The sequence below is a fragment of the Ochotona princeps genome, chromosome 8, assembly GCF_030435755.1.
Source record: "Ochotona princeps isolate mOchPri1 chromosome 8, mOchPri1.hap1, whole genome shotgun sequence".
In the NCBI taxonomy this organism is placed as follows: Eukaryota; Metazoa; Chordata; class Mammalia; order Lagomorpha; family Ochotonidae; genus Ochotona; species Ochotona princeps.
Window position 1 is genome coordinate 81,243,025 of NC_080839.1, and position 22,696 is coordinate 81,265,720.

Consider the following 22,696-nt stretch of genomic DNA (forward strand, 5'->3'; position numbering starts at 1 on the left):
CTGTGCAAACCACCACACACTGCCGGACCTCAGCCTCTGCTTCTCCCCCGAGCTCTGGCTGCTTGGCAGAGTCCCACAGTCCTCCACACCCTCTCCAGCCTCACACCGACCCCCTGCCCACCTCCAGCACAGCACAGCGTCCTGAAGTGACAGACACCTGAGTTCCCCTCAAAGGCGGTCCAAGTCAGCGCACGGCTGGCTGAGCGCTGGTGATGATCGCGGTGGGTGACGGACTGGAGCAGACACACGGTAAGGAAACCCGTTCCTGCAGGTGCCGAAAATCACTCCTAACCAAGAGCCACACGTTTCTCTCTCTCCTCTCTCTCTCTCCCTCTCACACACACATCTCTCTCACATGCACATGCTACACACATACCTCAAATACATGTATCACATCACCTCTCATGCATGCACACACATCACACATGTGTATCCCATGCATATCACACATCTCATGCGTGTATCACATATATGCCACATACATATCACACATGCATCACATACATTACATATATCATCCCCGCCCCCCCCGCTCTCCACAGTCTCCTCCCAGCATAGCACCCCACTGCTCAGCTCCTCCCAGTGGCCAAACCCACTCCCTCATCTAGGGGGAACAGCCCCCAGCTTCCCCCATCCCTCCCACCTCCAGCCAGACAGCGCCTTGCTGCTCGTCCCCTCGCAGTGCGTCCTGCCTCACCCCTTTATACAGGTTACACTCGGTGCTGTAGTGCCCTTCCTGCCTGGTTCTCATAAGGTGCCCACAAAGCATTTGCTGAATACAGGGACGCGTGGGCACCGTCTCCTCCTATGCTTGTGTCCCGAAGCTGGCTCCCTCACTGGACTGCAAGCTTTCCGGGCAGGAAGTCCTCCGACCAGCGCTGTGCTACATCGCTGCATCACTGCACACTAACAGGCACCTTGCCTCGCTCTCACACTGAGGAAGACTCTGCCACCACACGCTACACAGACCTTTCAAAGGAAGAAAATGAATCTTCAAGAAATCACGCAAGCGGTCTACCCCACAGCTGAGCAGTGAACTGTGTTACTAGCCAGTATGGCCACGCAGGAAGGAGATGGGAGCTCCTGGGACAGTGCCGGCACGTGGGAAGGCCAGTGTGGCCACGCAGGAAGGAGATGGGAGCTCCTGGGACAGTGCCGGCACGTGGGAAGGCCAGTGTGGCCACGCAGGAGGAGCTGGGAGCTCCTAGGACAGTGCTGGCACAGGGGGAGGCCAGTGTGGCCACGCAGGAGGAGCTGAGAGCTCCTGGGACAGTGCTGGCACAGGGGGAGGCCAGTGTGGACACGCAGGAGGAGCTGGGAGCTCCTGGGACAGTGCTGGCACAGGGGGAGGCCAGTGTGGACACGCAGGAGGAGCTGGGAGCTCCTGGGACAGTGCTGGCACAGGGGGAGGCCAGTGTGGCCACGCAGGAGGAGCTGGGAGCTCCTGGGACAGTGCCGGCACGTGGGGAGGCCAGTGTGGACACACAGCAAGCCACAAGCAGTTGCACTTCTATTCACTCAACAAGCAGGCACTGAGTTCCCTGACGTGTTTAGACTCTGAGCCATACGCTGGGCACCCACCACCTCTGAGGCAGGTCAAGCTCTCCCAGCCAGGGACAGCACCCAGTGGCCTCGGGGGATCAGGAGTCTCCGCTGAGTGGCCACAGGCTTCAGCAGAGGGTCTGTAGGCGGGAGGACCCAGAGGCGGCAGGCTGGCGGGCGGGGCAGGTGCCGCGTGGAGCTGTTCCCAGGATCATACCGCCCAGGCTGGAAGCCGCATGGGGCGTGAGTTCATCTCACTGGAGCTGCAGCCACGCTTCATGAGCTCGTGGGCCCGAGGTGGCTGCCGTACGGGATTGGTGGAGTTGTGGGAGCCCTGCTAGACAAGTTTTGAGGAGACAACAGTACAGGGCCCACTCCAAGGTCCTCAGACCACGGAGCACGGAACCACAGCACAGAAACACAGCCCACATCAAGGCTCAGATCACAGCCCAAGACTGGGGTTCTCCCCTTGTGTGGGCGGAGAGTGGGCCTGTGTGCTGGGGTCGGTTTACCTTGCACCAAACCAGCCCGGACAGGGGCCGAGGCACAAGTGCCAGGCGCTCCAGCCAGCCTTCTCCATCGGTCCCAAATCCCACAGCACCATGCCCGGCATGGCAGACAGCAGGGCTGTGGCAGAATGACCGGGAGACTGGTCACAAAGCCCTCGCTTTACCCACTGCTCCACTCGGGCTGTGTCCAAGTCAGGGGCAGCCAGCTGCACAAGAGCACTGCAGTCTGTCCTTTCCTGCCCCCTCCCCAGCCCCCACGTGGTGCTCCCAGCACGCGTCATGGCCATGGCACACAGCCCACAGGGGACCCGCACCTGCAGCCTCCCCGTGCCTTCATCTCTGGCATGTCTCATCATTCTCTTTGATGTGCCTCAAATGGCCCACAAGGAGCACTGCACAGTCCACGCGTGCACCAGAGCCTGCAGCTCCAATAGACACGACACACAGAAAGGCATCGTGAGATTTTTCACAGTAAAGATCTCAAAGCCGTGTTCTGTCTCCTCTCTCCCAAAAGCTCATCTCTGGTAATATGACACTTTAGCTGAATATCTTAACACACACACACACACACACACACACACACACACTTCTTTCTGGAAATGACTAGAAAATAAAGGTAATAAACAGCTCTTGCTCAGAAGACGCGAGTTGGTGCCCTCTGCAGTCCGTGCTGGACAGCAGACTTCCGCTATTTAGGTCCGTGTTGCTAGGACCACCCTAGGCCCATGCATATGTCAGCTTCATGTGACCCAACATTCAAATTCAGGTGGGCACAGCTTCCAAGAGTAAAGCATTTTTTAAAGATTTAGTCATGCATTTGTTTTAAAAGCAGAGTGGTACAGAAAAAGAGAGAGCGACCTTCAGTCTGTGGGTTCACTCCCCAAAAGGCCCTAACAGCCAGGGCAGGATCAGGATGTGGCAAGGCGCCAGGAACTCCATCCCACTGTCTCACGTGGGTGGCAGCGACCCACATACTCGCGCCATCAGCGGCTATCCTCCCAGGAGTATTAGCGTGAAGCTCAATCAGAAGTGGAACAGCTGGGACTTGCCCAGCACTCTGAGGTAGGATGCCAGCATCTCAGACAATGACTTAACTAACTCCAGCCCCTGAAATACTACATATCTATGCACTGGGCACCGGAGTACCACAAAATGTTCAGGGGATGCTGGTGCTAGGATGCAGTACGTTTGGCTAACACTGGCATCCCATATCAGTGCAAATTCAAGTACAAGCTCCTCCACTTGTGGTCCAGCTTCCTGTTACTGTACCCAATTAGGCAGCTGGAAACAGCCCAGCGGGGAGTGCCTGCCACCCATGTGCACGGCCAGGATGGAGCTCCTGGATCCCGCCCTCAGCTCGGTCAACCCAGGCTGCTGTAGCCATCTGGGGATAAACCAATAGAAAAAAGATCACTCCCTCTTTCTCTCTCCCTCCTTTCCTCTCCTCCTGGAGGACCTGCTCCAGCCAGGGGAGGCCAGCACTCCACCCCAAGTCATCAAAGTCACGCCCAGCTGTGATGGCATCCACAGCCCTTCCTCCCTCGGCCTTGGCATTGAGCTGAATGCAGAAAGCCTGGGGCCCAGGCGCGGAGGCCTGGAGTGCGCTCCCCGCTGTGGACGACAGCCTCCGGGACTCTCGTCTCTGCTGAGCACAGCAGACTTCCCGCAAAATGTGGCAGTGGTTTGCTCAAGTCTGAAACAGAACTCAGAACTCGAGTGTGCTCACACTGGGGTGTGCAGACGCCCACAGTGACAGTGAGCACCGCGGACTGGGCCCCTGTCGGAATCAACTCAGTTGTTCAGCTTTCGTTTCCAAGGAACACAGTCATGTTGCTTTAAGTCAAACAGAGCAGGGACCAGAGCCCAGGCTGTCCAGCCTCCCTGTGGGACATACCCGACAGCAAGCAACACACAGACAACCACGTGCCACCTGGGCCACGCTTACCTCCTAGGGCATCAAACATGCCCCATGCGACTGGCACATGACCCTCCAGGCCGGCTTGTCAGACAGTGAGCTGTTCCCAAACGGCGTCAGAGCACTCTACCCTCGCCCAGGAGCTGAGCTTTAGCGTCCCACGTGCTCATGGCCAGCTTGGAAAGAACTTCTAAGGGCTAAGTTGGAACTTTCTAGCGATTGGCTCTGTCTACATGATGTCACAGAGGCTGGGAGCTGGAGCTCAGAACCCCAGGAAAGCCAGGCAGAACTGCCCAGGCTGTGGCCACCCCTGCCGGCACGCACAGAAGCACCCGGCACGCCTGGCTAGCAGGTCCCATCCTTACTGACGAGGTGTCAAGAGGAAGACAGGGTTCGAGGCTAGAGGAAAAAGAAACGGGCATCGAAGGGAGTAAGGAAGACAGCAGATGGCAGGGCGGGGTCCTCAGGGCTGCTGCGTGGACGTAGCCTGGGGGCTTCTGAGCGTGACCACGGGGGAGGCAGGAGGAACCAGCCGGGTGCTGAAACTGCCTACACTTTGGAAAACAGGACATGTCAAGCACCAACTCAGTTCCTTGAGAAACTTGCTCGACGGCTTGACTGTCCCAAGGCACAGCTTGGTTGTGCACAACAGAGCAGCCACAAATGCTGTCTGCGTAGTGCTGTGTCCAGAGACTTCTGGGTTCCACCAGCCAGTGTGGAGCCTGTCCAGCCTGCAGCCCGCGCTCACTGCACCCTCCATCTCTCGTACCCCTGTTGTCCCAGTACAAGGTGCCCTCTCCTCTGGTCACACTGACCAGGGAGGACCCAAGAGTCCAAGGCCAGTCCCTGGAACGCACAAGCAAGGGCTGTTTATCTGTTTGAATAAACAATAGCTACAGGCTTAGAAGTCACCTGGTGTTTAACATGAAAGGGAAAGAGAGATGTGTTCGCTAGGGTTACACCCTGGGCCAGGATCCCCACCTTCCGGGTCCAGCCAAGTTCAAACACAGTGAGAGCTTCACCTCTTTTTTTTGTTTTTGTTTTTGTTTTTTTTAATATATTTTATTATTATTCTTATTATTTCATAGTACAGTTTCATATTCCCTTATCCCCTCCCCAGTTCCCTCCCCCCCCAGTTCCTCTATATCATTACTAACATATAGTTCTTCATACTCAGTCATATGTCCATCATTGCGGGCATGGACAATGGCACAGAGTCCAGAATCCTATTGTCAAGATATAGTAAGCAGTTTCATTGTAAGTCCATCTTTGTCTCTCCCTGTCCCACGCTACTGGTTCTGCCAGACCCTCTCCCTGTCCAGGTTACTGGCTCTGCTGGTCAGAGCGCCTGTCCAACAACGGTTTATGACTTTCAGAGAAGGCAAGATCCCAGCCATTCAGGGCCTTTGAGGAATCTTAAGGACCTCAGCCCCAGGAAAACACCCACGGAAACCTTGTCTTAAACGAGCCCACAGAAGGGAACACCTTGCCCAGTGATGTCCCACACTGGGGGACGTCACACACGTATGCCCACACTCACGCACACACGTCCTGGCCTGCAGAGGTGCCCTGTCAAGAGAACACTGAGCAGGAAGGAAGCCATGGGACGGGCAGGATCGAGCTGTGCCCCTAGCCCCCGGCACGGCAGGTGATATCCTCATCCTACAGGCAAGGAGGGGCTTCACCCAAGCCCACCTATGTCATACCTGACCTGGGGCCAGAAGTGACAACACCGCAGGTGGCCGCGAGCACAGATGTCCTTCAGACATGAGACAGAAAATGTAGGTCCAGAAGATTCCATCACCAGGAACTCCTTCCTTCCTTCTCTGGGTTTTCTGTCCCTTGTCTGCCTTTCTGCCTTGTCTTTCTTCAGAAAGCAAGCTCAGTTTAAGGGCTGGCCTAGTTGGCTCTGGAACCTGGCCCACCCTCTACCCGGCATGCCTAGCTAGCCATTTTCTCTGTGCTCAGCAAACCTCCGGGTCCATATTTGCACATCAATCTCCCCTCCCCACATTGTAATAATTTTTTAAAGATTTTATTTTTATTAGCAAATCAGATTTACAGAGAGAAGTAGAGACAGAGGGAAAGATCTTCCATCTGCTGGTTCACTCCCCAAGTGGTCACAATGGCCAAAGCTGAGCCAATACGAAACCAAGAGCCAGGAGCCAGCAGCTTCTTCCAGGTCTCTCACACAGGTGCAGGGTCCCAAGGCTTTAAACCATTCCCCACTGCTCTCCCAGGCCACAAGCAGGAAGCTGAAAGGGAAGTGGAACAGCCAGGATATGAACCATGGTCCAGATGGGATCCCAGCTAATGCAAAGTGAGGACTTCAGCCACCAGGCTACCATGCTGGGACTACATTGCAATAAATTAATGCATGTGGCTTCCTCCCCAACAGCTCCTACACACCATAAACTTCCAGGCGGCCTCATTCATGTCCTTTCGGCTTCCCTAAATCTAGGGCCTGATATGCTGACAAGCACACAGGAAAGCCTATGTTGCCAAGGAAAGTGGCCATGCACCTTGCACTGGGAGCCAGCTCCTGGAGTCCACTGTGTGTGCACCCAGCCCAACAGTCGCCTGCCCACAGGCAGCCTACAGTGTAATATGTGCTGCGGTCAGCTCCAACTACCCACTGTGTCCTCGACTCAGCACCTGGAGCCCACGGCGTCAACCAGCCCTGGTCCCGCGGATGCCCGGATCAGCCCTGCTCTCCTGTCAGCCCTAACCTCCCAGCTGCTCTCCTGCACTCCCTGCACTCAGCCCTCACACGTGCCTGTGTCCTGCAGTCACCCACGCCAGGAAGGTGACCTCCAGTCAGCCCCACAACTCGCATTTGCTCCGTCAGACCCCACAGGGCAACCCGCCTTCTGGCCAGCTCCTCCTGTCCGACATGCTCTCCACTGAGCATGTGCAGATGAGTGCAGCTACAGTGGGCCTGGCACTGCCAGGCTCTCCAGTTAGCCCTGCAGTCCATCATGCTGGCTAGCCAGGCCCCAAGGACCCATGCAGTCAACTTCAGTCCAAAAAGCTGTCCAGTCAGCCCCACGGTCTAAGATGGTCTCCTGTCAGCCCCCACATCCCAGCATGCTCTCCCTCAAGGCATGCCCCAATTGGCCCTACTTTCTCACGTGTTCAGGGAGCACCTGCCACCCAACCTGCTCTTCAAGTAGCAACCACACACCCGTGTGTGTGCCAGGCTTCCCAACAGCCTAAAATGCCTCAATCAGCCTCCGCCACCTGCCATGCTCTCCCGGGCAGAGCCAGGCATTCTCTGGTAGCCTCTCTGACCCAGCATGCTCACAGTCGGCCCCCAAGGAGCAACACGTGCTCTGGTCAGCACACAAACCAGTGGGCCCCCGGCTGCCTCCTGCACCTTCATCCACACCACTCAATGTCAGCCCCAATGGATCTATGCATGCTCCACACAGCCCAAAAACTTACAGGGTGTTCAGTGCGCCCTGAAGTCCAGCTCGCTCACCAGTCACATCTGGCGTGTTGCTTGTGCTCCCATCAAAGCCCTCACTGAACAGCACCTACGTCCAGTGCACTCCAAGTCAGCTCACACACCTGGGCCCACACTCTGGTCACCTCAGCAGTCCCAGGTGCTGCCCACTTGCCTTCTGTAGTCCATTATGCCCCCCCAGTCAGCACCCCAGTCAGACCCAGTCAGCCCCCAGTCAGCCGCCAGTCAGCCCCGAGTCAGCCACCAGTCAGCACCCCAGTCATCCCCAGTCAGCCGCCAGTCAGCGCCCCAGTCAGCACCCCAGTCAGGCCCCTGTTAGTCACCCACCTGTCAGCCCCCAATCAGCCCCCATCAGCCCCCATCAGCCCAATCAGCCCCATCAGCCCCCATCAGCCCGTCAGTCCCCAGTCAGCCCCCAAGTAGCTCCCAGTCAGACCCCCACCGTCAGCCCCCAGTCAACCCGTCAGCCCCAGTCAGCACCCCAGTCAGTGCCCTGTCAGTCCCCATCAACCCCAGTCAGCCCCCATCCACCCCCTATCAGCCCCCGTCAACCCCAGTCAGCCCCCCAGTCAGTGCCCTGTCAGTCCCTGTCAGCCCCAGTCAGCCCCCATCCACCCGCCATCAGCCCCATCAGCCCCGTGTTTCCACGTGCTTGCCATCAGCTTTTACACTTGGACGTGCTCTGCCGTCAGTTACTATGTCCCCCTGCTACAGATGGACGCACTCTCCAGAAAACCCCACAACTCACATTCCCCCATGAGCCCCTAGAGTTCAAGTTCCACATGTTCCCCATTCAGCCTCCAAACAACACCTGCTCTCCAGTGATACCTACAAACCAACTTGCACTCCAGTCAACTCCCAAGTTCAGTGTGTCCTCCAATCAGCCCCCCAAGACAACATGCTCTCCAGAAGGCTCCAGCATGCCAACATACACTAGTCAGCCGCACACTCTGACACGCTCTGCCTTCTACTCTGCTCCTGCTCTGTGCTCGCCTGTCAGCTCCTACCGGCCAGCATGCAGCCCACTCAGCGCAGTCCTACAAACTTGCCAGCTAGCTCCTAAAATCCAGCACACTCACCAGTCAGTCCTGAAGTCCAGGCACTCTCCACGCAGTTCCTGTAACCCAACATGCCCTCAGCCAGCCAGCCAGCCACAGAACGGTGTGGCTCGAGCAAGTCCCTACAGCCACTGTCCTCTCCACCAGCTCCTGTAACTCCACCTGGCCTCCAGCCAGCCACACATGAACGTGGCCTCCGTCAGCCCTGGATTCCAACGCACTCACCAGCTTGTCCCGTGGCCCGCTGTGTTCCCAGGCAGTTCCTGCACCCAACCTGGTCTCCAGTCAAGCCTACACTTCGAAGCTGAGCTCTCAGCCCTCTAGCACACAGTGCCCTCCAGGCAGCCCCTATAGATAACGCCAGACAACTCACATGCCTTCCAGTGAGGCCCGCTGTCAGCCCCACACATTGGCGTGTGCTCCAGCCAGCCCTCCACACTGATGCTCTGTCCAGCTCCCCCCAGCCAGGTGTCTAGCGCGGTGTACTCTCCAAGCACCTCCTACACTCCTTTGTGCTGGCTAGTTACCCTGGAGCCCGACCTGCTCGCTGGTCTGCCCCATGCTCCAGTGGCATCCTGTAGTCAGCTCTGGCACGCCCTCCAACCAGCCCCCAGATATCACTGTGTGCTTCGGGCAGCAACACACCCGCAGGCGCTCTCCAGGCAGCGCGTCTACACGCCCTGCAGTAGCTACTGCTGTGCACCATGCCCTCCAGCCAGCACCTTCCGTCCAGGTTGCACATCAGTCTAACCTGAAGATCTGAGATAGGCTTGCAATTCCAGATCCAACAAAGTCCAGAGGTTGCTGCTGGTTCACGGACCCCCCATTCACAGAGCCCCTCGGGCTGCACCAGCCAAGCGGGGAGCTGCTGGCTACTTCGTTAAAGTGCTATGTAAAATTGAAATCCATGTCATTAGAACTAGATCGAATTAAACACTTAAACCCTCTGACTCATGACGGTTTCAAGTGTGCAATGGCAACAGGACAGATCCAACTGCTACACCCCTCAGCCAGCCACCCTCATCCCAGCAGTCCCTTCCAACTGACAGGGAGGCGGGCATCTACTGAGACTCCCTCCTGACCTGCCCAGCGGCTTCACTGGCCACTGGCCTCCAGCACTTCTCGCTGTCAGGGTGGACCACAGGCTTCCCAGCTCCAACAAGAGCCCAGGTTCAGAGCTGTTAGAGTGCACCTTCCACTGCACCCCCCACCACGCACAAGGCAGGCAGACTCCAGAAGTGACCTGTACCTCCCCTCCTGCATGCCCACTCGTGCTGAGGCCAGGGCCCCACTGCCAGCGAAGGGAACGCAGCAGGAAGGAGGGGGACGCCTGTGGAGCAGGCAGCAAGGCACTGAGGCTCCTGTCTGAGCTCTCACTCTTTCACGGTCCTTTCGCCCGATGAAGATGGCCGCAGCGGTACAACCCTGAATCGTGGTGATGGGATGGGTGAGCAGCACTACATTCAGAGGTCGTTCACTCAGAGCAGGTGACAGATAGCTACAGTGACTGTGGTCAGAGAGGAGCCATGGGCCATGGGTCAGTGAAGCCAGGCTGAGACAGTGACCATAGACACAGGACGGTGTCAACACTGGCTGAGGCTTAGGACTTGGGGTAACTTGCAATGCAGTTACCAGACTGAGGGGTCCAGGTAGCATGGCTGCAGGGGGTCGCAGACATGACCGCATGGCCCCAAAGCTAAACTGCCTTCCATGTGCGAGGTCTCCGTGACAGCCTGCTGCCCTCTGCACTGCCACTTCACAGCTTCTGTGAGCAGGTGTTCCAGGGGCATCTGTGAGGAACGGCGCCAGCCACCTTGTCACAAGGACAGGCAACCTTGGAGAAACCCACCTGGCGCCAAGGTGGTCCGGAACAGCCAGGCTAACTCACGAGTGTGCGAGTGCAAGTGGGTGCCCCTCTGGCCCCAGACAAGCCCCAGCATCACCTTCGCTGTGATCTCACAGGACTCCCTGAGCCAGAGCACCCAGGGACACCGCCCAGATGCTCAAGCGATCGAAGTGACCTGTGGAAGCAGCAGCACGCCGCACAGGCGACCACCGAGGCAGGCGATCGCACATCAGCTGCAGCCTGCACATCACAGCCAGGCTCCCCCACCCCCATCGGGGCCCTGCCTGGGTTGCCTCGCTGCTGGGAAACAAATGAATGGAGCTCCTCCAGGGCTGCCTGTCAGCAAGAATCCCTGGGAGCCTCAGGCGTGCCACAGCCCAGCGTAAAATGCCCTAACCTGCCGCCCAGGTCCCACTCCCCCAGCAGCGCCTGTCCACTCACCGGCAGCCAGCACACGGCCCCCGGCCCCCGGAGTACTCCTCCTCTCAGCCCCACACCTATTCCCTTCCTGACAACCAGGAACACCCTTCCCTGTCCTCCACATCACCCTGACTTTGGGCCCCTCTGAGCCTCCTCCCCATGGCCGATTGCAAACGTGACCATGATCCTCGACAGCCTCACGCATAGCTGTTCCCATCCAGGCTTGGCTCCTGCCCAACCTTGTGGCTCTGGCCTCACGTTCTGATGGACTGTGGCTGGAGCAGGCAGCTGCATTACCGGGCTGACCTGTCCACTCTGCGGACCCACAGATGGACCAGTCAGTGGTCAAATGGCAGCTTCCTGGGCTCACCAAGCTTCAGGGTGACTGACGCCTGTTCAGGACTGCCCACCCTCAAAGACCCAAAAATACGGGCTGTCCCAAAGGCTTGTGGAAAATGCATGCTACGGTAAAATTGTTTACTTTTTTCAAAACTCATATCCCCAAACACACCTGTTTTAACTTGTTACAGCGTGTTGGAACAGGACCCAGTGTGAGGCACTGAGAAAGTGAGGACATCAGTTTACAAAGCGCCCTAGTCAGAGCCGAATGGCTTCAGCTGCAATTGAAGCAAATCTTTGTGGGCGCGGTGACGGTGGGAGGAGTGCCGAGCCACGGGGGGGCTTCATGCAGAGCCCAGGGCCCGGCGTCCCACAGCACTCCGCGCTGAGATGAGGCTGGGTTAAAGCCTGCAGCACCAGCCCAGCCACACCGACCTGGGAGGAAGAGCTAGCCTGTGCCGTGCTGGGACAGGACCAACAGTGACCATCAGACGCCGCTGTCAATGACACATGTCGGCTGCTTCCTTGACCACGGACCACTGAGGCGCCTGACAGGTGTCCAGGTTAGGGTTAGTCCACAGGAGCCGAGTTCTGGGCAGGTGCTGAGCGGGAGAGGCCGAGGTCCTGCCGCAGCCCCTAGAGGAGCCCCTCGAGGAGCCAGAGCAGCTGGGCACAGCTTCCCCAGCAGGACCCTCCAGACACAGCACAGAGGTACAGCCACAGCACGAGTGGGCAGTCAGCAGAGAGCACGGCCTGCTGGGGCCAGCCTGGCGCCATGCAGTGCGCTGCCATGGAACACCAGCACCCCACTGCCCATCCAGCTCCCTGCCAGTGCGCTTGGGAAGGCAGCGGAGGAGGGCACACCTTGGCGTCCCTGCCCCCACATGGGACACAGGATGAAGTTCCAGATTTCTGGCTTCAGGCTGGCTACTGTCGTCACTAGAGCAGGGAACCAAGTGATGCAAGCCTCCTGCCCTCCCCTCCCCTCTCTTCCCCTCCCCTCCCCTCTCCTCCCCTCCCCTCTCCCCCCTCTCCCCCCTCCCCTCCCTTCTCCCCTCCCCTTTCCCCCCTCTCCCCCCTCCCCTCCCTTCTCCCCTCCCCTCTCCTCCCCTCCCCTCCTCTCCCCTCTCCCCCCTCCCCTCCCCTCCCCTCCCCGTCTCCATATATACATGGAGATACAGACATCTCCCTCTATGTAATTCTGCCATTCAAGTGAATCGATCTTTTCAAGTCCTTGTGCCTGCTGCTTTTCTGAACAACCTCTGCTCCTCAGGAGAGTGTGGAGGTCAGCCAACGCCTCCGCAGGGCCCCCCACCCACCCGGGCTCCTGTCCGCTCCTGGCCACACAGGACAGCGTCGCTGCCGGTTCGGTTCCGCCTTGCAGTCCGGAGGGGCGCCTTCTGATTCCTTGGAGGGCACCCTCTCCGCGCACTGCAGTCAATGAGGCTGCCGGATTCCACAGCCAGGCCCACAGCTCTGCGCTCAGTGCTTTACACACACACGTGGAGAAGCCAGGTCGGCCTCGGAGCTGAGAGCCTGATGGCCAAGACCCTTCGCAGCGCTCCCCGGCCCCTCGTCCCCCAGGACAGAGGCCAGCGAAGCCCAAGCCGCTGCCACGCAGCCACACCCGCCCGAGGCTGCGGCAGGAAGCCCACCGCCCCCGCCGGCCTCCATGGCAACCGCGGCAGCCTAGCAACCGCCCCAAGCCGCCGCGTGATTCACGGGCTTTGTTCTCGAAGCCGCGGGGGAGACAGCCCTCCGCCCTCCGCCCCCACGTTTACTCCTCCAGCTAGGGTCTGCTGGGCGGGTTGGGGTTGTGTCTGGTCTCCTGGCCTCCTGCCGCTCCTTTAGGACCCGCAGCACCTGGATTGCTACCGAGCAGGGCTGCAAGGGAATCCAGAGCAATGGCAGTGGCCGCTCCTTCCTGGCCAGCCTCTGTGCATGGGTCCAGATGGCCCCTGCCACGTGCACAACCAGCCCCAGGGTGTCCTCGGAAGCAAGACCCCTCGGGTAGCCGCCTCGGCTCTCCTCACCTTCCTGCCCTTGTTCTGTCTGCACGTCACCTTGGCATGCCACTAGCTAAGCCCCCTCCCTGGTCACAGGCCTGCCTGGCACACAAGCGCACACGCACACACCACCGCGCACCTGCTGCCCGCACGTCCCCACCGCCCCGCTGGATGGCAGTGTGGCACCGCAGAGAGCAGCCGGGCCGCCCCAGGCTGTCCGCACCACTCCTCCATCCAGGCCCACGCTTCACACAGGGCTGCGGGGGCGGGAGGAGGGGGAGGCCGCGTCCCCGCTTTCCGGTCATGCCTCACTGCGGCGCCCATAAATCTCGGGCCCCTCCTGCTTTGCAAATCAGATGCTGCCGTCTGCACAATGGGCACCCCCCCGCCCCACGAGGGATTAAATCAGGGCAGCCGTTGTGATCCACGACCTGTCGCCTACGTCCCATCAAATCTGCTTCGGGGAAGCACTTATCAACCAGGCTCCAATAAACGTGTGCTCCTGCCGCGCTCCCTAGGAGCCAAGTCCTGACTAGAGGAGGCAGCGCAAGGGCGGAGTCTGCCCAGTGCGAGCTGAAGGGCAGAACAAAAGCAGGAAGCTGCTGGCATTCGCCTTCCACCCAGACAGGTGCAGGGCCCCGGGAGGACAGGCAGACAGGCGGGGAGGGAGGGGGGAAGGGCAGGCAGGTGCACACCCCCAAGGCTACAGGGGTGGGGTTGCGGGGCAGCTGGCGTTGCATCTGCAGCTGGGCATTGTCCTGAGGCTGTAGCAGCCCAGACTCCCTTGCCAGGGCCAGTCCTGCTCCACAACCACTGGGTGCGCTGTTGTGTTACTTACCCAGACCCATCAGGGACTGCCCTGGGTGCCAGCCAGGTGTCTGCCCTTGTGGAGCAGGAGGACATGGGAAGGAGCCACCACTCGCATCGCCCAGTCTGCGCTCCCCAGCGTGCGCGCGCACACAGATAGACGCACACATATGTGCACACACAGAAACACACATACGTGCAGAGATAATATGCACACAGCACAGAAACACATGCACATAGATATACAGACACACATAAAACAGGATACACATGGACATGAACACAGACACATGTGCATTCATGTACATTCATGCAGTCATGCAGATGCTCATAGATCTGCATGTGTGTGCATGCTAATATAGGTATGCACACATGCACACACATGTGCAGAGACATACACGAACACACATGTTCACACATGTGCACAGAGATGACACAGACACGCATAGGCACGCAGACACACGGACATGCACACATGTGCAACCACATGTACACATGTATGCACATATGTGCCTGCACATCCGTGTACACATTCACACTGCATTTGTCTGGTCATACATACATGCACACACATGTGCAGAGACGCACACACTCACACAGCCAACCCTAAAGCTAACCCGAGTGAGCGCAGGAGCACAGGGGCTCCGGCCCTCCAGGCCGGGCCGGGCCTGCACGTGCCCAGTTGGACGTTTTCTGCTCCTCACTAGGGAGAGTGTGGGGGGCAGCACAAGCCCCCCCGCAGCCCCCGCCTCCCCACGGGTGTGAGCTGCCCGCCCACTACCACCTTGACTCACTTCTGCATGACATGGTGAAGGAGACAAGGCAGCCCCGGGCAGAGGCACGTGTGGCAGGAACCAAGGATGGCTTCCATCCAACAGCTGAGGCCCTCCGCCCAAGGACCCGGAGGCACCGAATCCTGCCTAAACCACTTGCCGAATGACCCGGTGCCAGGTCCAGGCAAGCGGTGCCTAGCCCATGACAGTGCCCAACTCACAGGCACCGTGAGGCACGCACCTCTGCCTCGGGCCACCACAAGCCAGGGCAGCCTGGTGCAAGTGTTAGAGAGCCAAGACAACCGTGGAAGAAATCAAGAGAAGCAAATGCCCCACTGTGACGTGCCTGCTTGTGGAGTTTATTTGTGGTTACCTGAAGCCTGGGCTACAGCTGAACAAAATAGTCCCCGCGTGGCTAACATTTCAAGAAGCGTCTGTTGTCACCTTGTTATAGAAACACGCACACCCCCGCAGCCTACTTTCCCAGGGGACCCTACCCCCGGCTTTGCACTTGGGTGTCCGCTTTCGCGGAGACTAACAGTGACATAAGGACTGCCTGGGGTCGGACAGCACCCGCACGCCCCGCACCCTGCGCACCTCCGGAGAAGCGGTGTGGCGCGGAGCGGGGTTCCTCACACGTTCTCCTTGTCAAACTCACACATGAAGTACATGGTGATATGACAGGCCACGTCGTTCCAGCCCCCCGAGGCTACCATCTCCACGCAGTCCTCCTCGTCGTAGGCGTTGTTGGGCTCCCCGCTGCGCCACTTGTTGAAGGTCTGCATGGGCGAGCGGTCCGAGTACACGAAGGCACCCTCGCGCTCCAGGTCGTTGATGCCAATGAAGACACGTGACAGCCCGGCCTGCGCCAGGTACGCGGCCATCACCCCGTTGGCCGCCTCGTCCTTGGGCATGCCCAGCGTGCCACCACGCCCCTGGCAGGCCAGCTGCGCATCTGCATACCTCTTCTCCTCCTTCACCAGCAGGTACAGCTTGCTGTCCGTCTCCCGCACGCCAGCCACAACTGCGGGGGAGGGCAGGGCTGGAAAGTGAGCACTTGCATTCCATAAACAAACTTGATGCACACCCCCGCACCGCAGGCACAGCACGCAGCACACGCACGGCACGCAACACACAGAGCGTCGGGGCTGGGAGGGGGCGGCGCAGGCGGGGCCCGCACTGACAACAACGCACCATTTTTTATGAACTTCAGCTCGGCGGTCAGCTGGCTGACCTGGTTGTCCATCTCGCCAATGGCCTTGCGCAGCTGGCTGCACTCACACGGAATGCCTGCAGACGAGACACACAGCGTCAACAGAGAACAAGATGCCAAGTACCCCAAATATATCCTTTAAAAAAGCTTCTCTATAAAGTAGAGGGAACACAAGCCAGCTATACCCACAGGCTCACTCCTCAAGTGCCCATCTGAGCCAGGAGCCCAGAGCTGAAGTGAGGGTTCCCATGAGGGTGGCAGGGACCCAATCACTGTATCCTCATTGCTGCCTGCCAGGGTGTGCTTTACCAGGAAGCTGGAATCCAAAGTGGAGCCAGACTGGAAGGCAGACACTCGAGGCATGTTAGCCACTGTGCCAAACACCATCCACCAAAATGTGGACTTGACTCCCCAGGCGCAGTACGGAAGGAGCTGGGCTAGCCCCAGAGGACCTCCCTGTGCTTGGCAGTGGCCACAGTGGAAGATCAGGTGCTGGGAGGAGAAGAAGGGCAGCCAGGGTCATGGCCCAGCAGAGTGAGGCTCATGCTGTGGGGCTGGGGAACGCGGGAGAGACAGCACAACCGCGGAGGGAAAGCGGAAGTCTGAATGTGGGGGGCGGTGAGCAGTGAGGAGCCCCCAGTGTCCCCTGTGAGTGGTGCCTGGTCAGGGTGAGACATGGGGCTCCGGAACGACACGAGGGGGGGCTCTCCTGTCTAAAAACGACATAAGGACTGCCCAGAGCAGGGGAGCAGGTGGCGGGTGCAGAGCAGGACGCCAGTGTCCTGGGAACCTGGTGGGAGCAGGGCAGGCACTGCTGGGAGGACACGGGTCACCTGAGTCCCCACAGGGATCCTGGAGACGCCCTTCAGGAGGCAGAGGGTGGAGCCCAGGGTGGGGAGCAGCCAGGGGCCAGGTCAGCGAGGGCTTCTTGGGGTCTTTTAAAGCTGATTTTCTTTTTTTTATTATTTTTTTAAAGATTTATTTATTTTTATTGCAAAGTCAGGTAGTCTGTAGAGACTGTAGAGTCTGTAGAGAGGAGGAGAGACAGAGAGGAAGATCTCCCGTCTGCTGATTCACTTCCCAAGTGAGCCGCAACGGGCCAGTGCTGTGCCGATCCGAAGGCAGGAACCAGGAACCTCTTCCGGGTCTCTCATATGGGTGCAGGGTCCCAAAGCTTTGGGCCGTCCTCCACTGCTTTCCCAGGCCACAAGCAGGGAGCTGGATGGGAAGTGGAGCTGCTGGGATTAGAACCGGTGCCCATATGGGATCCCGGGGCGTTCAAGGCGAGGACTTTAGCCGCTAGGCCGTGCTGCCTGGCCCCTAAAGCTGATTTTCTTTGTTGGAAGATGTGGACACTTGGTGGGCGTTGAGGTCGAGTGGTTAAGCCACTTTGTTCTAGTCAGGGATCAAGTCTGCTGCCAAGCCAACTCACCTATTCACATGAAGGGAGAGGGGCATCAGGTGGTGGCCTGAGCGCCTGGGTCCCTGCCACCCATGGCAGGACACGCTTGGATTTCTCAACTCCTGGCTTAATCTTGGCCCAGCCCTGGCTGTTGGGAGCACTGCATGGAAGATTCTCTCTCTCTCATTCTTTCAAATAACCAAATCGTTAAGGTAATAACAATAATTAAGGAAGTACTTGAGGGTATTTAAATGGTGACTAGAGGGAGCTGACAAGAAGATGCAGGGACTTAAGATGCAGAAAGGCGCCCAGCGTCACCTATGGGAGCTGTGACACAGGTGTCCTGATGCAGAGCCCAGAAGAGAAACAAGGGCTGGCACGCAGGCAGCAGGCGCCGTCCTGAACGCCTGCACAGCTGCACGCAACTGCGCCTGCTTCGTGGGCGGGACACAAGGACTCCTGGTTGCCTGTCACCTCGGCAAGCTTAGCCCCGTGTGCGGATGGGCCTGGCGCTGAGCCCAGGCAGCCCTAGTGGCCGCTGCTTCCTAAGCCCAGCACCTGTGATGGCCCAGGAGCCCAGCGCCCAGTGTCAGGCTGCAGGCTCCTCCTGAGCTCCTGGGACCCTCGCTGAGCTCCTATGAACAGCTCCCTCCCCGCACCCCCACTACACCCCACCTTGTTGATCCTCAGCCAGCTGTGCTACCCAGGCAGGCCCCGTGGATACAGGACCTGTGCTCTCCAGAACCCAGAACTCCCTGCCCCAACTCCCAAGCTTGATGTTTGTTGGATCTGAGTTTGTGGTTTCTCATTCCTGAAAGTTTTCTCTAACATACATTTAAAATTAAGGTCAACTGGGCCCGGCACCGCGGCCTATCCTACATGGGTGCCAGTTCTAATCCCAGCAGCCCCACTTTCCATCCAGCTCCCTGATTGTGGCCTGGGAAAGCAGTCGAGGACGGCCCAAAGCCTTGGGACCCTGCACCCGCGTGGGAGACCTGGAGGAAGTTCCTGGTTCCCGGCTTCGGATCGGCGAGCACCGGCCGTTGCACTTACTTGGGGAGTAAATCATCGGACCTGAGATCTTCCTCTCTGTATATCTGACTTTGCAATAAAAATAAATAAATCTTTAAAAAAAAAGATTAAGGCCAACTGTTGTAAACGGAGAATATGGAAGCACTTCTGCTGTAGCAGAAGAAGAACAGAACTGGACAACTACCCCAAACAAACGATGATGGCAAAATATCTCGGTGAACGGAGCCAATGGACATTGGAGGGTGACATCATCCTCAGATCAGTGACATTGGCAGCAATTCAGAACTATCCAAACCACTTGGACGGAACCCTCGGGACATGCACACACCGAGCCTCTGGGTTGATGTGAGGTGGCGGTTCCTCAGCCCTGGGACTGGGACGTGTGAAGTCATGGGTGGTTCCCCCTTTGTCTCTCCCCTTCCCCCAGGAACAAGAAGAAATAGCAAATTTGGAAGCAATGAATTCGTCCCATTTTCCCTAAACCTCGATCCTTCCCACCCTGATCAACCATGTAATCATTATTAAAAAATAAAAGTTATTTTGAAAAAATTAAGGTCAAGCTCAGTAGTGTTGGGCACTGCGGGCGTGTGGGGGCGCCCAGGTGGGATGGTGTTGAGGTCCTGCGGGCGTGTTGGGGCGCCCAGGTGGGATGGTGTTGAGGTCCTGCGGGCGTGTTGGGGCGCCCAGGTGGGATCCTGTTGAGGTCCTGTGGGTGTGTTGGGGCGCCCAGGTGGGATGGTGTTGAGGTCCTGCGGGCGTGTGGGGGACACCCCACCCAGATGGGATGGTTTTTGTTCATTTTCCTTCCATTCATTTTTTTTTTAAAAGATTTATTTTATTTTCATTACAAAGCCAGATATACTGAGAGGAGGAGAGCTAGAGAGGAAGTGGAGCTGCCGGGATTAGAACCAGCGGCCATATGGGATCAAGGCGAGGACCTTAGCCACTAGGCCACGCTGCCGAGCCCCCTTCCATTCATTTTTTTTTAAAGATTTAGCTATCTAAAAGGCAGAGTGACAGAGATAAAGGCAAAGACACAAAGAAAGAGGACTTGTGCGCCACATTCACTGCCAAGCGACCACACTGCTGCCCTCGTTCCTGACTCCATGGCCTGGGCCAGCCTGGACAGACCCTGTCACCAGGAGTGAGGGCTCACCCAAGGGCCTTCATGCAAAGGAAGTCCACTCCTGAAATGCTCCACTCACGGGTATGGCAGACAGGGCAGGGCTGACCGAGCTAGCAGCTCCCTGGGTGGACAAGGCCAGGACTGAGAGGGACGGGTGCTCCCTGTGGCCTAGGCCGTGTTTGCTTCCTGACTTCCATCGGAAAATGCAACTTTTAACACAGATTGTTAACAACCCATGGATAATCTGTGCTGTACCTGGTTCTCCATTGGGGCCAGGGGGCCCTATGTCACCTGAATCTCCTTTTGCACCTAGAGGCAAAACAAAGGAAAAGAAAAAGGCAAGGTCAGAGTCATTGATCAGAAGTGGATTTGTTCTACAAGCTGAACACTAAGGTTAAATATGTTAGGGCCGGCGCAATGGCCAATCCTCCCCCTGCAAGCACCTGCATCCCAGATGGGCACTGGTTCATGTCCAAGTTGTTCCACTTCCCATCTAGGTCCCTGCTTATGATCTGGGGATGGCCCAAAGCCTTGGGACTCTGAACCCGTGTGGAAGACCCAGAAGAAACCACTGGCTCCTGGCTTCAGATTAGCTCAGCTCTCGCTGTAGCGCCCATCTGGGGAGTGAACTAGCAAATGGAAGATCATTCTCTCTCTCTCCTTCTCTCCACAAATCCAAAACAAATGAATAAACGCTTTTAAGTTGGCTCTGTTGCATGGCGCTGTGAAGTACAGGGACCGTGTGCACAGGACAAGGGAGTCACCTGACGGTCCTTGTCTGAGTCAGTCCGGACAGCGCAGCCCATTTGGCTGGTTGCTTTGTGCAGAGACCCTTGGGCCTCCCCACCTGTGAGTGGTCACCAGGTCTGACACCGACTCCCGGTGTGCCTCCTGCCACACAGGCAGGCTCACCGTGTACAAGGTCTGACCCGAGTGGACCTTGGTGGCCACCCGAAGGAGAGGCTGGCTGTGCGGAAGCCCTCCCGGTGGTGTGGATCTTGGAGGGCAACCCAGCCAGTGAGACGGGCCACTTGGCCTCGCTGCCCCTGAGCTCCTGTGAGCACAGCAAGCGGCAGGATGCTGGCGAGGACTTCCGGGGCTCCAAAGATGGCTGGGCCCACCAGTGATGTGAACACAACAAACTTCAAACAGCTTGCAGGAAAATGAGATTAAAGATTTGTTGTGCTGCGGGAAAACAACCCTGAATTTTTCATAAAGCGCATTTTCCATGAATTTCCTGAAGCCGCCTCATGTTCCTAAAGCATCAGCGTTCTCCTGCCTGGGGACCCTGAGGTCTCCGTTGGAGGGCGGCACCCTCCGCCTCGCCTGCACACCCTCCGCCTCGCCTGCACATTCCACTCCCAGAACAGCAATCTCTGCCCAAGCAGTGGCTTGCACCAGGCTAGAAAATGCCTGGGAGCCCAAGCTGACTAGGAGGGAGCAGGTAGCCAGCGGCTGCTGGGTGAGCCATGGCGGTCCTCAGCTCCTGCCGTACGGGAAAAGGGGCCACTACCCTTCCAGCACATTGCACATCACACACCACACAGAACAGCCGGCGCTGGAAACAGCCTGAGTGCCCCTCAGCAGGTGAACAGGCCAGCAAACCATAGTCTACCCGAGCAAGGCATGGCACTCAGCCTTCAGGAGGAAGTTCTGACAGCCGCACAGCATGCATGCCACTGAAGGCCTTGCACCCAGCAAACCAAGCCAGACACGCAGGCAAAGGACATAGAGTAAACCTGTCAAGACCGTAAGCCGACGATGGCTGTGGGGCGGGGGGGCGTGCTGCACTGCCACCCGGCAGGGACCACTCCCTCTGCAACTCTGTCTTTCAAATAAATCCATCTTCAGAGAAAATAACAGGCAGCATAAACTTTAAATTGTTTAAAGATTAATTTATTTTTATTGGGAAGACAGACTTACAGAGAGAAAACAACACAGAGAGGAAGACCACAATGGCCAGAGCTGAGCCAAACTGAAGCCAGGAACTTCTGAGCCTCCCATTCAGATGCAGGCTCCCAAGGCTCTGGGCTGTCCTCTGCTGCCTTCCCAGGCCACAAACAGGGAGCTGAATGGAAAGTGGAGCAGCTAGGACACAAACCAGCAACCATATATGATCCTGGCACTTGCAAGGTGCCATTAGGCCATCGTGCCAGGCCCCAAATAAATCCATCTTTTTAAAATAAATAAAGGCTTGGTCACTCCTACAACGGGGGCTTCCTGCCCTAAGACACTGGCCTGCTTCTCTTCCCCTAAAGGACGCTTTCTTCTAGGACCAGTCACATGAACCTGCCAACTGCTCGCACCCCAGCCCTTGGCCACATGCTGCCTGGTGGACCCGAGCACCACAGCTGAACACCCTGCTGCCTGCAGTTCTCAGTGGTGCAGCCTGTGCCAGCCACAGGCCTCCCCGGCTGAGCCTCCTCACTGCCAACACACAGTGGGGTGCCAGAGAGAGTTCCCACCCACTGGTGCCCCAGGGTCCAGTGTGCTCAGAAGGTTCTGTTGAGGGGACACTGAGGACGGAGCAGAGCCACGGTGAGCAGTGGTGACCCTTGGCTGTCCAGAGCTCTAGCCTCCTCTCCAGGGGACAGTAGCTCCTGACCTGCCCAGCCCCCCTAGGCAGTGCGAGCTGGAGACGGCAGCCATGAGGCCAGGCGTGTGACTCAGCTGCCACTCTCACAGCCGCTGTTGCCAGCAGGGCCCAGCTCCCCCAGGGGTCATCACACTCTCCCCAGCCCAAAGGGGCGTGGTGGACAGACACCTTGCCTGGTGAGCATGACCCATCAGCCAAGAGGCCTTTGTGTCTGCTCGAACTCCCTGAGGAGGCTGCAACTGAAGAGCCAGGCCCCTGCCCCGGCATGCGAGGTCCAGATGCCCACTGGGCGAGGTCCTGCAGAGATGGGCACACAGAGCCAGCCCCGTGCAGCCACTCCCAGAATGCGGGCTCGCTGCAGTGCTAGTTCATGCGTGTGTGGCACAGGCACACGAATGAGAACACAAGCAGGCCCGAGGGACTGATGAGACGAGAGTCACAAGTACCTTTAGCACCAATGGGGCCGATCTTTCCGTGACGACCCACGCTGCCTTTCTGCCCTTTGTCCCCCATGTCTCCTGTGGAAAACAAGATCAAGGTTGATGGATAGCAGGGGGCGGAGCCTCCTCAAGAACTCATGCTCACACTCTGGGGACACGGTGACCTGCACAACATCACACACACACACACACACACGTGCACAGGG

The 22,696-nt window shown here is 58.0% G+C and overlaps 1 protein-coding gene across 3 annotated transcripts in view; it reads right to left on the reverse strand.

Moving 5' to 3' along the window:
- Nucleotides 1-15,207: 15,207 nt before the first annotated feature.
- Nucleotides 15,208-22,696, reverse strand: part of COLEC11 (collectin subfamily member 11) — a 98,538-nt gene continuing 91,049 nt past the window's right edge. The window contains exons 5-9 of one of the 3 annotated variants that reach the window (XM_058668322.1): nucleotides 22,497-22,568; nucleotides 19,710-19,763; nucleotides 15,876-15,971; nucleotides 15,645-15,723; nucleotides 15,256-15,544 (exon numbers count right to left, since the gene is read on the reverse strand). In XM_058668322.1, coding sequence (XP_058524305.1) covers nucleotides 15,391-15,544; nucleotides 15,645-15,723; nucleotides 15,876-15,971; nucleotides 19,710-19,763; nucleotides 22,497-22,568 — 455 coding nt within the window. In that variant the 3' untranslated portion in view covers nucleotides 15,256-15,390. Of the gene's footprint in view, nucleotides 15,724-15,875; nucleotides 15,972-19,709; nucleotides 19,764-22,496; nucleotides 22,569-22,696 lie in introns of all 3 variants that reach the window. The other 2 variants (XM_004582581.2, XM_058668321.1) reach the window with 2 other exon arrangements.